This window comes from Kryptolebias marmoratus, linkage group LG23 (assembly GCF_001649575.2).
Source record: "Kryptolebias marmoratus isolate JLee-2015 linkage group LG23, ASM164957v2, whole genome shotgun sequence".
Lineage (NCBI taxonomy): Eukaryota > Metazoa > Chordata > Actinopteri > Cyprinodontiformes > Rivulidae > Kryptolebias > Kryptolebias marmoratus.
Window position 1 is genome coordinate 13395578 of NC_051452.1, and position 15444 is coordinate 13411021.

At 40.9% G+C, this 15444-nt stretch overlaps 2 protein-coding genes and 1 long non-coding RNA gene across 3 annotated transcripts in view; 1 reads left to right on the forward strand and 2 right to left on the reverse strand.

Moving 5' to 3' along the window:
• LOC108245704 overlaps nucleotides 1-15444 on the forward strand; it is a 541596-nt gene that overhangs the window by 126073 nt on the left and 400079 nt on the right. The window lies entirely within an intron of this gene.
• On the reverse strand, nucleotides 1775-4289 carry LOC108245701 (2-oxoglutarate receptor 1). The gene has a single exon (XM_037973846.1). It carries the CDS (start codon nucleotides 2893-2895, stop codon nucleotides 1924-1926), a length of 972 nt encoding a protein of 323 aa, XP_037829774.1. The 5' UTR covers nucleotides 2896-4289; the 3' UTR covers nucleotides 1775-1923.
• Nucleotides 9192-15444, reverse strand: part of LOC108245696 (kelch-like protein 41b) — a 13525-nt gene continuing 7272 nt past the window's right edge. The window contains exons 4-6 of the mRNA XM_017432810.3: nucleotides 13262-13447; nucleotides 9564-9710; nucleotides 9192-9486 (exon numbers count right to left, since the gene is read on the reverse strand). Coding sequence (XP_017288299.1) covers nucleotides 9375-9486; nucleotides 9564-9710; nucleotides 13262-13447 — 445 coding nt within the window. The 3' untranslated portion in view covers nucleotides 9192-9374. The remainder of the gene's footprint in view (nucleotides 9487-9563; nucleotides 9711-13261; nucleotides 13448-15444) is intronic.

Below are 15444 nucleotides of genomic sequence, written 5' to 3' on the forward strand. Positions count from 1 at the left end.
TTTTCTCCCCCCCCAAAGTGCATAGCAGACAATTCATTAACGCATGAGGAAATTGTCAATTCGTGGAAAAGAAGTCCAACATATCTCCTGTTATCTGACGCTAACCGAGCTGTTTTTCTCTCTGGAGAAAACAAAGCGTGTTTTGTCAATAACAAGATGATCATGGTGCCAGAATGAGTGTTTCTTTATTTGGTAGCGCTGTAATGACGCGTGGAGACGGTCGGAGATGATGGTCCTTCATGTGACATTTTCACCTTAAATCAGGCGCCAGCATGGCTTCCAGGTTTCTGAATTAACCCTTTTTGTTTATTGCGATTTCAAAATATATTCAACATATAACACAATACAATGTTTCCGATTCAAACACTATCTTATAAAAACAAGCTTTGTTATCTCATTATAATGAGATAAATAAATTCCAATCTCAAGATTACGTTATGAAAATAAACTTCCAAACATGTCCTTTTTATTCTTTTGTAATTATGAGATACTATTTCCTAACTTCAACCTGAACGTCCTATAGTTATGACAATTTCTCATAAATAGTACCTTGCTAATTTGAGATGATCTCATAATTCAGAATCTCATAAGCATAATTTAGCATCATACTATTTCAAGATTATCTATTAACTTTAATTTATTGCTTAGTATCTCATAATAATATCTCATAATTATTACATAATACAAATCTCACAATTGTGACTTTGGATCTCATTATTATGAGAATATCTCAACCTTATTTCAGCATGATGATTACGACTTTGCAACTTATTATTAAACATATACTTCACAACTTTAACTTACTATCTCATATTTATGAGATGCTAGGCTGTTAGTACTTAGTGATACTTATGACACGCTGAGCTACATTTATTAGATACTCATAACGATGAGATACCATTTTACAATTATGAGATGCTAAGTAATAATTATGAGATGCTGGAATATATGTATGAGATACTCTGATAACTGAGGTACTATTTCGTAGTTATGACACATCTAATTATCAGATACAACCTAATAAATATGAGATACTAAGTTAGGTTTATGAAACACTCATCATGAGATGCCATCTTTTCAGTATGAAATGCTAAGTGCTAATTATAGGCTGCTAAGTGAAATTTATGAGTTACTCTCATAACTATGCAATATTATCATACTATAATTATGAGATACCATTTTGTAGTTATATCTTCTTGTAATAATGAGATTTTAAATGGTAAATATGAGATACTAGAGTAAATTTATGAGACACTCATAAGATGCTAAGTGTTAATTATAGGATGCTAAGTTATAATCATGAGGTAATTATGCAAAACAATCTTTCGTAGTTTGGTAAATATGAGATGCTAAGTTAAATTTATGAGATACTCAGGATGATGAGATACAAACTTGTAATTATGAGATAATAAGTGGTAAATATAAGTTGCTAGTGTTTATTTATGAGATACTCATTATGAGATAGTTTCTCATACTTATGAGATGCTAAATGATAATTGACATAGCATCTTTTTAATATGGTTTAGCATTCCAGAGTTAAATGCTTAGTATCTCATGTACCTGTCTCATACTGATGAGATAACCATGTGCAAATTATGAGAAATTTTGTACTATGAGCAAACAAGATCATATTGATGAGGTTAGGATCAACGCAGTTCCAGAAATAGGCTTACATATAAGTAAGTTAAAAAAAAAGAAAAAAAAGCAAGTGCAAAGATTAAGTTCACACTTAAATCTTGCAGGTTTTAAATGGTGTCATTCATATTTACACACGAGGGACTGAACAAGGTTTCAGTCCTATAAAACACTTTATTAAAGGCACGGCCTATTGTCTCTGGGTAGAACAAAAAAAAAAGGGAGGATATTTGAAGCAATAGCTCAAGATCAAACGGATCAGGTGATATCAGTCATGCGGCGGGCACGTCACCACCTGCCCCGGGTAATGATGGACAGGTTGAGCAGTAACCTGGCTTTGCTGACCCAGTGTTCACAGTGAAACGAGCTCAGGAAGGCCCTCCGGAACCGATCACCGGACAGTGTGTACAAAGCCAAGTTAAAGAATGTGTTGAGTCCAGCCAGGGGCCGAGAGATAATGTACGCCGCCTTCACCGTGTTGGTCGTGCACTGTGTCGTTGAGCCGCTTTCAGTTTCTTTCCTCAACACGCGCAGGACGTGATACGGGAGGAAGCACATGACGAAAACCACCAGGATGAGCACAATTACGCGCCGCGCTCGCATCCGGCAGAACCTGCTGGGGCTGGGCCCTCTCGTCAGCTGCCTCACGATACCAATGTAGCAAATAAACACCAGCACGAGGGGCAGAGCGTAACCAAGGGCAGTAAGCACCAAGCTATGCTCCCGCACACTGGTCTGATTGGTGCTTGCAAAGTCCAAGCAGCTCGTGTGATTGCCCTCAGCTTGTAAGGATATAAAGGCCAACATGGGAGCAGTTTCGGCAGCAGCGATGACCCACACCACCGAGCACGCCGTGATGCCCCAAACCCTCTGCTGCAGCTGTTTGCCCCTCAGTGGCTGGACCACCGCCACGTAGCGAAAAACCGCGATGCAGGACAGGAAGAGGATGCTGCCGTAGAGGTGGAAATGGAAGGCGAAGCGCACGCAGCGGCACATGAAGTCGCCGAGCGTCCACGACTCTAAGTTGCTGTAGTAGTGCACCAGGAAGGGCAGGGCGAGGGCGTAGAGGAGGTCCGTCACAGCCAGGTTGACCATGATGATGCTGCTGCTCTTCCACGGACGCAGCTTCGTCACGTAAATGCAGATGGAGATGGTGTTCCCCACCAGGCTCACGATAAAGATGATGCTGTAGGAGACAGGTAGGTAGTAACGATTCAAAGGCCCCTCCACGTCGGCGCAGCTGGTATTCCCGCTGGCCATGGTAAAGCCTGATGGAAATGGGAAACAGTAATGTTTTCTTATCAACACATCAGAACTTCTTGTTTTTGTTTATTCAATTATCATTCTGGTAAAAATCTGTAAAACAATGGTGGTAGTTTCCAGAGAGAACATTTAAAGACTGGATTAATGAGCTAATGGCTTGTCTGAGCGAGGCCATGACCAAAGTGAACTCATGCCTCTTAAAAGAACTGTAACATCAAAAACAAGTTAGTTCATGGGAACTCCTGCATCACCGTGCATTTTACGCCAAACAGACATTTCAGCATGATTCTGTGGCTCTGTGCGAGTGCAAACAGTGACAGCAGCAGCTAGCTGTAGCATCTCTGGTGTTGGCATGAACCAGTATTAACTTTTTAACCTTTCCCCCCCCAAACTGAGTTTGTAAAAAAAAAAATAAAAAAAATAAAATAGTAAATATTCTTTTTTTACAAAACCCCACTTTTTAAAAAAATAAAATAAAAAAAGTAATTATTCATATTTGAGAATGTCCTCCTCCCTGTCAACATTACTCTGGATATTTTGTTAAACAGACATTTTGATGCATTTATTTATTTTTTTCCTCTCTGTGCACACATTCTAAGAAAAATGCAGAAATACCCATTTCTCGCCACTAGGTGGTGAGAACATCCACATTAACAAAATGTTAAAATACAGAAAAAAAAACACCTGCCAAAACAACTATAGCTTGTTTTATTTTGATACCATTAATAATTTCCTCTCAGCTATTAACCATTTATGTACAAAATTTTAGAGTGAAAAAAGGCAGATAAAGCAAAACAGACCAAATAAAAACAACCATAAAAACGACTCCATTGTTGTTTGTGAGGATTTGGATTTTTTGTGTTTCTCTTTTGTTTTCTTGTTTCCTCCTCGCTCTGCTATGCTCCGACAAGGGTCCTGGAGGACGCCTCGCTCCGCTCTGCTTTGCCGAGGGTCGGGATGGATGCCTCGCTGCGCTCCGTCACGCCATGGGTCGGCGCTTCGCTCCGCTCCGCTAAGTTGAGGGGTCTACGTCTGTCTGGCTCTCGCCTGCTTGGTCCACATCTGCCTGGCTCTCGCCTGCTTGGCTCACGACGCAGACGGCGATCGGGCCGCCCGCCTGAACTCTTGCCACGTCGCGGACGGCGATCGGACCGCCCAAATGAACTTTTGCTTCTTTGCGGACAGCGTCCGGGCCGCCCTCCTGAACTCTGGCTCCGCCGAGGACGGCGTCCAGCTGCCCGCCGGAACATTTTGCCTTGTCAGCTTATGGGCTGCCCGCCGGAACTCAGTTCCTTTAACAGACTTTTGCCACGGTTGCATTTTTTTGGAGTTTTATGTCTTGTTTTGTCCCCCAGGCCGTTTGCCTGGTCGGTTTTATGATTTTGTTTTGTTTGTGCCCTCCATCCTGTACTTTTGTTTTTCCCCCCACCACCCTCCCGAATAGGTTTTGTTTTATTTTAGGGACGTCGGGGGACGTCCCTTAAGGAGGAGGTACTGTGAGGATTTGGATTTTTTGTGTTTCTGTTTTGTTTTCTTGTTTTGTTGTGGGTTTTAGTTAGTGTTTCAGTTTGGTTTTTTCTGTTCATGCTCAGTATTCACTCCTCCTCTGTCTCTCTTTTGTCCTCCTTGCCACGCCCATCTCCACCTGTCTGTCATCATCTCCACTCACCTGTTTCCACTTCCCTCGTTACCCTCAGCATTTAAATACCCGGTCTTTTCTCTCACTAGCCGTCGGTTCATTGATTGTCATTTGCTTGTTGTTGCTGTTCTCCGTGCCTTGGTTCCTTGATGTCTCACCATGCCATGCTTTTTGTTTTTTGTTTTGTTTTTGTTGCTGCCACGTCAGCTTTTGTTTTGGTTTTTCTTTATTTAATAAATTAGTTTATTTTTCCTTACTATGAGTCTGCGCTCAGGGTTTTTTTCTGTTGTCCCCGATCCTGACATTGTTTCGGATTTGGGCATGACTAGTTATAGTGGACAAGCTTTAAATAGACTGCTATGTTAACATTTCTGGAAAGCTTTGTGTTTCTCCACTTCCTTTTCTAACCAAACACAGGAGGTGCAAAAGCAGCAGAAAATGTTGGATTGAAAAATACCCGGAATACTGTCCGAGGAATATGGGACGTGTTTAGAAAAATGCTCTGAGATTACCTTCTCAGACAATATGTTCAAATTCTCCATCTCAATTTTTGCCAATTTATCACCTGGCAGCAAGCTAGTTTTGATTCGGAGTGTGTTTGTTTGAAAACTTGATTTTTAATAATTTGGAGTTATCTCACCGGGATTTCACGCCCAATATTCCCTTAGAAAAAGAGGTTTTTAATCTCAATGGTTAAATTAAAAAGGGGGGGGGGAATCTCCAAGCTTCACAATGATGCCAAACATTATACGAAGGGATTTCCCAGCACTACCGGCAGAGAAAAATGGTCAGTTTCAAAGAAAATTAAAGACAAAGGATTATTTCTGAAAACACACCTGTTAGAAACTTAAATTTAAAAGGTAGATTAGCTCATTTTTGGGCAAAACTCAGTTATGGTAATAGTTTGACTTATTTTGCCCTGCTGCCTGTGAGCATTCCGACTCATTTTGCAGCACGGGTCACAAATATAAAAAAAACAAAACCAAGATGAAAGGCCTAAGTTCTGAACGTGAGGCATCAAAACCACAATTTACCAACCATGTGACATTACAACCAGACTACTCAATACACTTAGTCTATAATTCCTACACAGTGGATGTAGTACAGTGGACAGGAAGTACTTACATGTTCCTAGTACTGTTGACCACTTTCAGAGCTGATAGTAGAAGGCAAGTTCATATATTCACCATTACTTTCAGACGGTAAACCTTATACAGACTGTACCTTCAGCATACATCACTATCTTAAACATACACACCGATGAGCATCAGTCAGAACCCTGCTGATTTACAAGGTTGTGTGAGGGGGAAAAAACCCTGATTAAAAATCAAGTAAAAGATGATTCCCTTTGCCCTGATCAGTCGACCAGGAGAGGAGGCGGCGGTAAGAAGCAATCGGACCACCTCACATGCAAACAATATCTTGTTTCGTTGTCATCAGCTTGGTTTCTGGAAGCTCCTGGGTGTTTGACATCTGCACCACTTTCTGAGGACTCCTTTACACTAAACATGATGTCACAAGGCTGGAACCTGCCTTTCATCGCCCATGATCAGGCATAATATTTTTACCCGCATCCGTGTGTGTGTGTGTGTGTGTGTTTGCGGGTGAGGGCATGCATGTGTTTGTCTTGTCTGTTAGCAAAATATCTCATGAACCACTGGACAGATTTGAATGAAACTATCAGACAGTAATTACTGGATGTACAACTGATTAACTTTAGGAGTCAGTGTCATTTAAGATGGCCGCCACAGTTAGGCAAACTTAGCAGACAGAAAAATAGCTATAACTCAGCTAATTTTACAAGTATTGAGCTCGAATCTGGCGTGGTAGTAACTGAGAGTGATCCCTAACACATGCTCTAAGTGCTAACTGGTCACATGAGATGTGGTTTTTAAAACTTAGCCATTTATTATTGGAGTCAACTCTGTCTGCTTGTTAGCAATATATCTCACAAAATTATGGATGGATTTGAATGAAACTTGAAGAAAACAACTGTCAAATGTACATCTACAACTAATTCAATTTTGGAGTCAACCCAATTGAAGATGGCCGACAGAGCCAACTGATCTTAAGAAACACAAAAACAGCTATAACCCTGTCAATTTTACAAATATTGAATTAAAAATAATTGTGGTAGTAGCTGAGCATCATTCCCGACGAATACTTTGAGCGTTGCACACTCTGCAGTATTTTTACTGAAAATATTGGCAATAACAGTTGGCATCAACCTTGTCTGTCTGTTAGCAAGTTATCTCACAAACCAAATTATGGATTTTAATGAAATCCATAATTTGTCAAAGAGTTATAACTGAAAGTACATCTACAACTCATTAAGTTTTGGAGCCAACCCGAGAGAAGATGGCCACCACAGCTAACTGGTAACAGCCAACACAGTCTCAAACTCAGACAGTTTCACAGATATTGAGCTAAAGTTTGGTGTGGTGGTAGCTGAGAGTCATCTCCATGATATAATCTGAGCCCAAACGCATCTTATGTGAGTTTATTAGCAGAATGCACCTCAAAACAGACGATTTTTGTGCCACAGAAACAAAAGACTCACAAACGAAAATTTGTTTTCTTACTGTAGGTTCAAGTGTCCTCATCGGCATGGCTCCAAGTCCTCAGTGTCTCCGCTCTGCTTTCATGTCCATCCCTCCGCGCCTCCTCCTCCCACCCTCCACATCGGTCTCGTACACCCAGGAAGGCGTGGGGAACTCCGGCACAACCCAAGGACCACTTTATTCACAGCTCGGGTTTCAGGGGAATTAAGAGGAGCGTGAGGCGGTGGGGGACAGGCTTGTTAAATATTTGTTTTATCCAGCTGAATAAAAGCCCCTTTTCTTTGTTCAGGAAACAAATGTTTCAATCAAGGTCTTCTTTTTTTTTTTTTTTAAGGTTGCTGAGGTCAACTGGACTCAGATCTCAGTTTATCATTGAAGTAACAAGGAAGTTTAGAGGACTGTGGGAAACTCAGGTTTACAGTAATAATACACCACTGTTCACTAGTTCCAAACCACCCTTTACCTTGTTGTTTTTTGTTTTTTTAAATCTTTCTTCCAAGGAGCCACAATGTCTTGTAATCTTTTAAAACGGTCCTGCACAAGCTTTCGGAAAACCCAGCATTTTACTCATTTTCTGTCCAGTCCTTGCTCAGAAACCGTTTTCAGGTAAGGGTTTATACGTTTAAACCACTTGACACCGATTTATGAATCGTACAAAAATAAAAAGCACCTAACTAATGTGTCTGGTGTGGTGGAGAGTGAGGCGAACCCAATGCGCAGACTTGTGACTGAGAGCTCCAAAAGAAAAACTAATTTATTAAAAGAAACAAAAACAAAACGTGGCAGCAAAACAAAACTAAATACAAAACGCTAACAAATTCTAAAACATAGCAAACATGAGAGGCAAGACACGAGGGGAACCAGACAAAGCATGAAAGCGACAATGGACCAGTGATAAGTGGAGATGACCGGGCTTTAAAGGCAGAAGGTAATTAGGGGAAGTGGGCACAGGTGAGTGATTAATAATATGGAGCAGGTGGAGATGGGTGTGGCAGGCAAACAAGAGATAAGCTGAGGAAAAGTGAATGATGACAGGAATATAAGACACACAAGGAGCAAAAACAAAACATGAAGACAACCCAATAACAAAATAAAAGAAACAATAAACTCAAACTGAACACAGGATAAGCAGAAACATGGACAAACAGTAACCTTAAATACAAAAAGAACCCAAATCCTGACATAAAGGGATTAACCAGTGTTGCAGTTGGATCATAGTTGGGTTGGTTTGGGTTGTAAATGAGCCGTGTCAGTTCCTCGCAGTCCGCCATTTTAAGCCAGAACTAAATCAGACCTGTCTAGATCTCTGGTTTAGAATGTAATAAATAAAACCAATTTATAACAAAAGCTTAGCTGAATGGCTACAATTTTCTCCTAGCTAGCTCCTAGCTAGCATGGTAGCCCTTGTCTAATGCAGGACTTTTCTTCAGTGCTTAACTTTAATTTTGAAGAAATAATAATAATAAAAAATGTTTTGTTAATGCTTAAGCTGACACCTCGGCTGCTTTTTGCTCGTCCATCTCAACTGCTATTTAATTCCCCCCTCCTTGTGTCTGAGCACTAAAAATGTCCAAGATCAGCTTTTCTCAAGTGTCTCAAGGGCAAACTTTTAGCAGCGCGCACTCGTGTTTTTTTTCTCCCGAACATCTATTATCCTTTTCACATCTTCCTGTCTCACACACAAATACAGAGCAGGTGTGAATTTATGTCATTTCTGCCACCTCGTTTGCCATTATCCGGGTGATCTAAATGGAAGAGCATTTGCAAACACTGTTTTAATTCAGTGTGAGCAGGCTTTTATTCAGAGCCAGAGTTAAAATACACACCCTGAACTTATTAAATGTACAGTTTAAGTCCTGTTTTCGCTAAACTTGCGGCGTATTTTCAGTCTTGTTGACACAAATGTGTTGTTATCCTCTGTTTAAGTGTCAAGGACACCGAGGCTGTAATCCAGTTTCTCTTTCTTGTTTACGTGAAAGAATATAAAAAAATCACGTGTTTGTTTTGACCCTCAGCTGCCCTCGAACACGCTCCTGACATCGTCACGGAAAAACAGAGGCAGGAGGACGAACAAATGCTTCTTTTTTTTTTTCTTTTTCTTTTTTTTATTTCTTTTTTTTACAAAACAAAAGATAGAAAGAATGTAAACACAACTTTAGAGGTCAATCCAAATTGCGGGCTGGGAGCCTGGTTTCGAGCAGAATCAGACGCGAGCTCTGATTGCATGGGTCGGACGGGGCTTGTTGGAAGGTGTCGAGAAGGGAGTTCGCTTCCGTCTACAGCTTGGGCATCCTGGCAGCGTTGAGGCGCATGGACACACAGGTGGAGCCCGACGCGTAGCGCATCTCCCTCAGCATGCCGCTCCACTGCTTCTTGTCGTCCTCGTACCTGAGAAAACCAAAACGAGAGTTACAACCTCATCAAACACAACCCCGCCGCCCCCTCAAATACTTGTGGCGACTTACTGCCAGACGTCGGTGACCTCTGTGGGGGCCACCTCCTTGTTCTCCGTCTGAACCATTGTGAAGCCCCCCACGGCGTACATTAGACCCCCGCTGCTCACCAGGTTCACAGAGCTCCTCTCCTGGGGGAACTCAGTGAATGGCTCCCATCTGTGCCGGTGAAACACGGGAGGTAAAAAACGGTTGTATTTGTTTAATTTGTAAGATTGGTATTAGCTGACACTTATGGGTGCATTTTAACAACAAGTAACGTGCTATAGTTTAGCTAAAACTGTTCCAAAGTGCGGTTTATTTCTCCCTCTGCAGCAGAACTCATCGAACTTGTTTCAATCCTCCACAGTAAAAGTCTCCCCTATTCAACCCCTATTCCCCAAATGTATTATAATAATTTGCAAATTTCATGAACCCATATTTTATTCACAGTGAAACACAGTAAACATATCAGATGTTAAAACAAAAAAAAAAAAATATTGAATCAATTTTGAATTTAATGGCACCAACACATCTCAGAGTTGTTCCAGGTCCATGTTTCTCTCAATGAAGCATCTCCTCTTCTTTTCCCATTAGTCTGTAAACATCAAAGACCTGAGAAGAGCAGCTGCTGGAGGATTTAGAGGAATGTTGGCCCATTCCTGTCTGATGGAGGATTCTAGCTGTTCAACAGTCCTGGGTCGTCTTTGTTGGATTTTGTTGTTTCATGATGCATCAAAAGCTTTAGGTTGGTGAGAGGTTTGGACTGCAGGCGGGTCAGTTCAGCATCTGGACTCTTCTCCTATGAAGCCATGAAGTTTTAATGGCTGCAGGGTGAGGTTTAACATTGTTACTGAAGTATAAAAAAGACTGTCTGGATGGGATCATATGTTGTTCTAAAACCTGTTGATATTTCTCTACATTGATGGTGTTTTTCCAGATGTGTAAGCTGCCCATGTCAGAGGCTTTAATGCACCCCCATACCAACAGAGAGGCAGACTTTTGGACTGTGCTCTGATAACAGGCTGGATGGTCCCTCTCCTCATTAGTACGAAGGATCAGGGTTTCCAAACAGAAAGTCAGATTGTGATTCCTCTGACCTCAGAACAGTTCTCCTCTTTGCCTCAGTCCATTTTAAATCAGCTTTGGTTCAGAGAAGATGGCCGACTTCACATCTGGCTTCTTCTCTGCCTGATAGAGCTTTCAGCAGCATTAGTGGATGGTACAGTGAGCTGTGTTTACAGACAGTGATGTGTGGAAGTGTTCCTGAGTCCATGCAGTGATGTCCAGAACAGAACCAGACCTGGTTTTAATGCAGTGGCCCCTGAGGGCCCAAAAATCATGGCCGTCTAATCTTGAGTTTAAGTGTCAAAGATTTCTCTAGACTTTTAAAATCTTTTAATGATATTATGAACTGTAGATGATGTGATATTTAAACTCTTTCCAATCTTTCATTCAGGAACATTCTTCTGAAATTGTTCCACTATTTTTAGATGCTGTTCTTGTCAGAGTGGTGAACCTCTGCCCATCTTTACTTCTGAGAGATTCAGCCTCCAAAATGCTCTGACCCAACCTTTTAGAGACTCGCTGCTGCCATAAAATTCAATATTACTTAATTTTTTTTCCAAAAATTGTCGAATATTTTGGTTTAAACATTTAATGTGTTCCACTGGGAATGAAATATGGCTTTATGAGATTTGCAGCTCATTGCATTTTGTTTTTATTTAAGTTTTACACAACGACCCAGTTTTTCAGGACTTCCAAACACTCTCAAAATCCCTGGTGGTTCAGGCTGCAGTGTCCATTTCACTGAACAGCAATAATGCAAGTTTTAAACTTTTAATGCAAGTTTTAAACTTTTAAACTTCAGATATATAGAGAGAGTTTGTGAGGTTTGGTTAGAAATGACTGTATGTATAGCCACAACTTTTGGAAATGGGTTTACAGTCATACCATGTTGGCAAACAGAAAGAATAAATCATAAGATGCAAAAGGAACCAGAAGGAGTGACATCCATGGTTGGAGTGTGAGAACATCTTTAAAACAAACTGCACAGTCTGTTATAGGGATTACTTATTTACTCAGGGAGGAATCTTGGCAAAGCAAACAATCAGGCTGCTGGAGAAATTCATTGGAAGAGCGAGACAGCAAGGCTAAAGTGAAAAACAGGAACCCGATCACAGATATAATTACGGTTAAGCTAAATATGGCAAGATATGGACAAAAAGGACCAAATGTTTCTTGCTTTTTAAGCCCAAAAAGCTCTAAAGCTCATACTAAACAGGGATCCGTCAGCGCACAGAGCAGGTAGCAGGAAGAAACGACAAGCCAGAGTTTCTGTCTGTAGCCCCTGGAACCAACAGGAGCCGTCTGGTTTTCTGAGAGGAAGTGGTGCAGTAAATTAAAGTGTCACCACAAATTAAAACAAAGCCAGAATATAAAAATAAATAAATAAATAAATAAAGAGTGCAAAATAAAGGCCTGGCACTCCCTGTGTGAATGTGCACCATGTCAGACTTTGAGACTAAGATCAGCTTCTGTTGAGGAATGCTGGAGGTGCAGCCTTTTCGGTGAAACCTCAAACACAGCATCTATCTTGCGCCGTATAGCATCGCCTTCACTGATCCGTTAGCGCTCAGTGTATGTGCTGAGAAGGACTCTCAGCTACTACCACACCGAATTTGAGCTCAATGGTTGCAAAACTGGCTGATTTAGAGGCAGTTTTATGTCGGTCAGCTCTTGAATTGTCGAGTCATTCATGAGACATTTTGCAGCACATACAGACAAACACACAGACAGTTTGAAGAAATATAGTTTAATTCTGATCATACTGATGAGCTAACGGCTAGTCGGATCGGCGCCAAGGTCAATGTATACCGCTGCTGTCTTAAAAAAACTTGGAATCTCAAAGATTTTATGTAAACCTGCTCATTTTAAAAGCAATATTTGAATGTTCCTGCAGGAAGCGCATAAGAAGTGCTACAGCTAACTGCCGCCGCTACTTGCTGTGATTAAAAAGATCTATATGGTAGGCCTTTAAATGCAAAAATTAATCCTTGTTGTCCTGCAACACTCACTGTAGGAGATGGGATTTTCCGAATCGTCAACGCTTCACATTCCAAAGAGGAGTTAAGCGACTCCTGACTGCATCCAACAGTTTTAAAATTGGGATCACAGGGGTGAAACAAAGTTCTGAAAACAATGATTAACCTTGTTGTAATGTTAGTAGTGCTTTAAAAATGAGCTGTGAGGCATCACCCCTCCAGACAACTCAACTTGTTTCCTTGTCACAAATAAAGGAATATAACCGAATCCATCCGTCTTTATTATTTGTTTTTAGTCTTATTTTGAAACTTCTTTACCACTTGTATATAACTATATAACCACTGCAGTGTAAAGTTTCATAAAATAATTAGAGATTTTTGTTAACGGAGTCGTTATATGACAGCAGCAGTCCTCAGACTAGCTGTTAGCTCATCAATCCGGTCAAAATTCAACTTTATTCCTCTAAACTGAGGTAGTTCAAAGAGCTACCTGCAACAGGTAAGATATTAAATGTTTGTAGGCTTTCCACAGAGCTGTCACTTTCATTATTTAACTATTGTTTTAAATATGTAGTCAGATATGTATTCTGTATACAAAGGTTGTGTCTGTAACAGTGGGCTCTATAGGTGGCAGTGGGTTTTTCCAGTATTAAAGGTGGTTGTGGGAAGCGGGTAATTTGTACATACTTGTTGGTTGTAAAGTCATACGCTTCACACGTGGCGGTGAGGCCCTCCTGGTTGACGCCTCCAGCCACCACGATCTTGTTGTGGTGGATGATGGCTCCAAACATGGCTCTGGGGGTCTTCATGGCAGCCAGCTCCCTCCACTCTGACTGCTTGTGGTTGTATGCAAACATTTTGTTCAGGGCTTTGCTGTGAAGGGGGGAAAGGAAGGATTAAAGCTGGTCAGAAACTGCTACACATCAACTGTACCATGATGTTGACGCTGATGGCCATTTTAGGTAGCAAGCAAATGCAAATTTGCTGAAAAAGGTCAAATTTTGTTAATTAAACTGAAGGTTTTTTTCAAATCTGTAAAAATAGTAATCATGTTTTGTAACTCCGGACAATTTAAAATGAGGCAACATCAAATTTAATGGACAGCTGTCACTTTTGATTCTAATTTAATAACTTCAAGTCAGTCTCTCACATGGTTGTGGAGGAATTTTGTTCCATTCTTCTTTCCAACATTGCTCTATTTCATTGGTTTCTACTCAGCTCTCTTATTGCCCTTTTCCACAGGCCTGACTCGGGTCGACTCGGCTCTACTCGGGTCGACCTGGTGCTCGTTCAGTTTTTTTCATTGGTTGGCCCCGCCCATCTTCACCTCTGTTCTTAGAACCGTCTCAGCCGAGGTTCCAAGCAAGTTGAGTCGAGCTGAAGATTTGACGTCAATCATTAAAGCGTCTCCTTCATAAGAAACTCACCATTTTAAAACACTGTGTCCTGCTGTTTATTTACTTTTCTAAAATATATATATAATAAAATGGCAACTTGTAAACCAACACTGTGCTACTATAAGGAGGAGCAGATGTTTCCATGCTTGATGGCGGATGACTCAGTTCAGATGGCGCTGAACCAAATGGACTCTGCTGGGTGTTCTATGACTTTATTTCACTTATTTACCCAATGGCGGTAAGTTTCATGCGGCCACGCAATGAAGACCCACCCACATCGTGACAGCACTAGGTTATCAGGTCGAATTAAGGCAAAGTGAGTCGTGCTGAGACTGGACAATCGAAAAATGGCTTTAAGATCTCACCACAGCATTTCAGTCAGGTTGAGGTCTGGACTTTGACTGGCCCATTGCAACACCTCGACTCTTCTCTTTTTCACCAATTCTGCTGTTTTAGTTTTGCTTTACTTTTGGCTTCTATGTACTTGTCATAAGAGGTGGAGAGCAAGAGGAACCCAGGGCGCAGACTCACTACTAAAAAACTAAAATTTATTTAAATAACAAAACAGAAAACAAAGGGCTGGCGTGGCAGCAAAACAACTATAACAAAAACCCAAACAGTAGACAAAGACAAGGCAAGGCAAGGCAAAACGAGTAGGGACCAGAGACAAGACTTGAACCTAACACAAACAACCAACATCAACAATGAACTGGCAGGGAGGTGGAGAAAATGACCAGACTTTAAAGCACAGGGAAATCATGGGAAGTGGGCACAGGTGAGTGATTACGATTACAGACAGGTGGAGATGGGTGTGGCAGAAACCAGGAGTAGACTGAGGGCAAAGAGAGGATAATGATAAACAAAGACAATGAGGATAGAACCAAGAGGCAGAGACAAAGACAGAGCATGAGAACAAAAACCAGAAGTATAAAATAAAACTCAAAGGAAAGAATAAAACCCAAGAAAGCAGGAAAAACAAGAACCCAAAACCAAAACTAAGAACAAACTCAAAAAATACTAGAAATCATGACAGTACTTCCTGTTTTATTTTGGAAAGACTGGGTGAGTTGGTCTCTGGCTCCCTTCCTCTCACCTGATATTGATGTGTAATTTCTCTCAGCTGTTCTTCTGTGTTTAGAGCCCCAAAGTTTCCACATTCAGTTGTCACACCCTCAGCTCTGATCCAAGCTCCCTATGTGAGCATTTATTGTGTGAATGCTTTTAAGCATTCACACCATTGTTTTCCTGTTTCTCTTTATTGTGTGAATGCTTTTAAGCATTCACACCATTGTTTTCCTGTTTCTCTTTATTATCTATTATCTATTATTATCTATTATCTATTCTTTAACTATTCCGTACGTTTTTTGGCACCTATCTCCTTCCACAATTTTTCAGCTATTTCAACCGTTCATATATCAAAACGTTCAGCTCATTCGTGCCATGTGGGCTATGACTTTTGGTATTGGTGCAATT

Excerpts from the sequence above, each read along its gene's own strand:
- LOC108245701 (XM_037973846.1), bottom strand. The coding sequence starts at position 2,895 with ATGGCCAGCGGGAATACCAGCTGCGCCGACGTGGAGGGGCCTTTGAAT.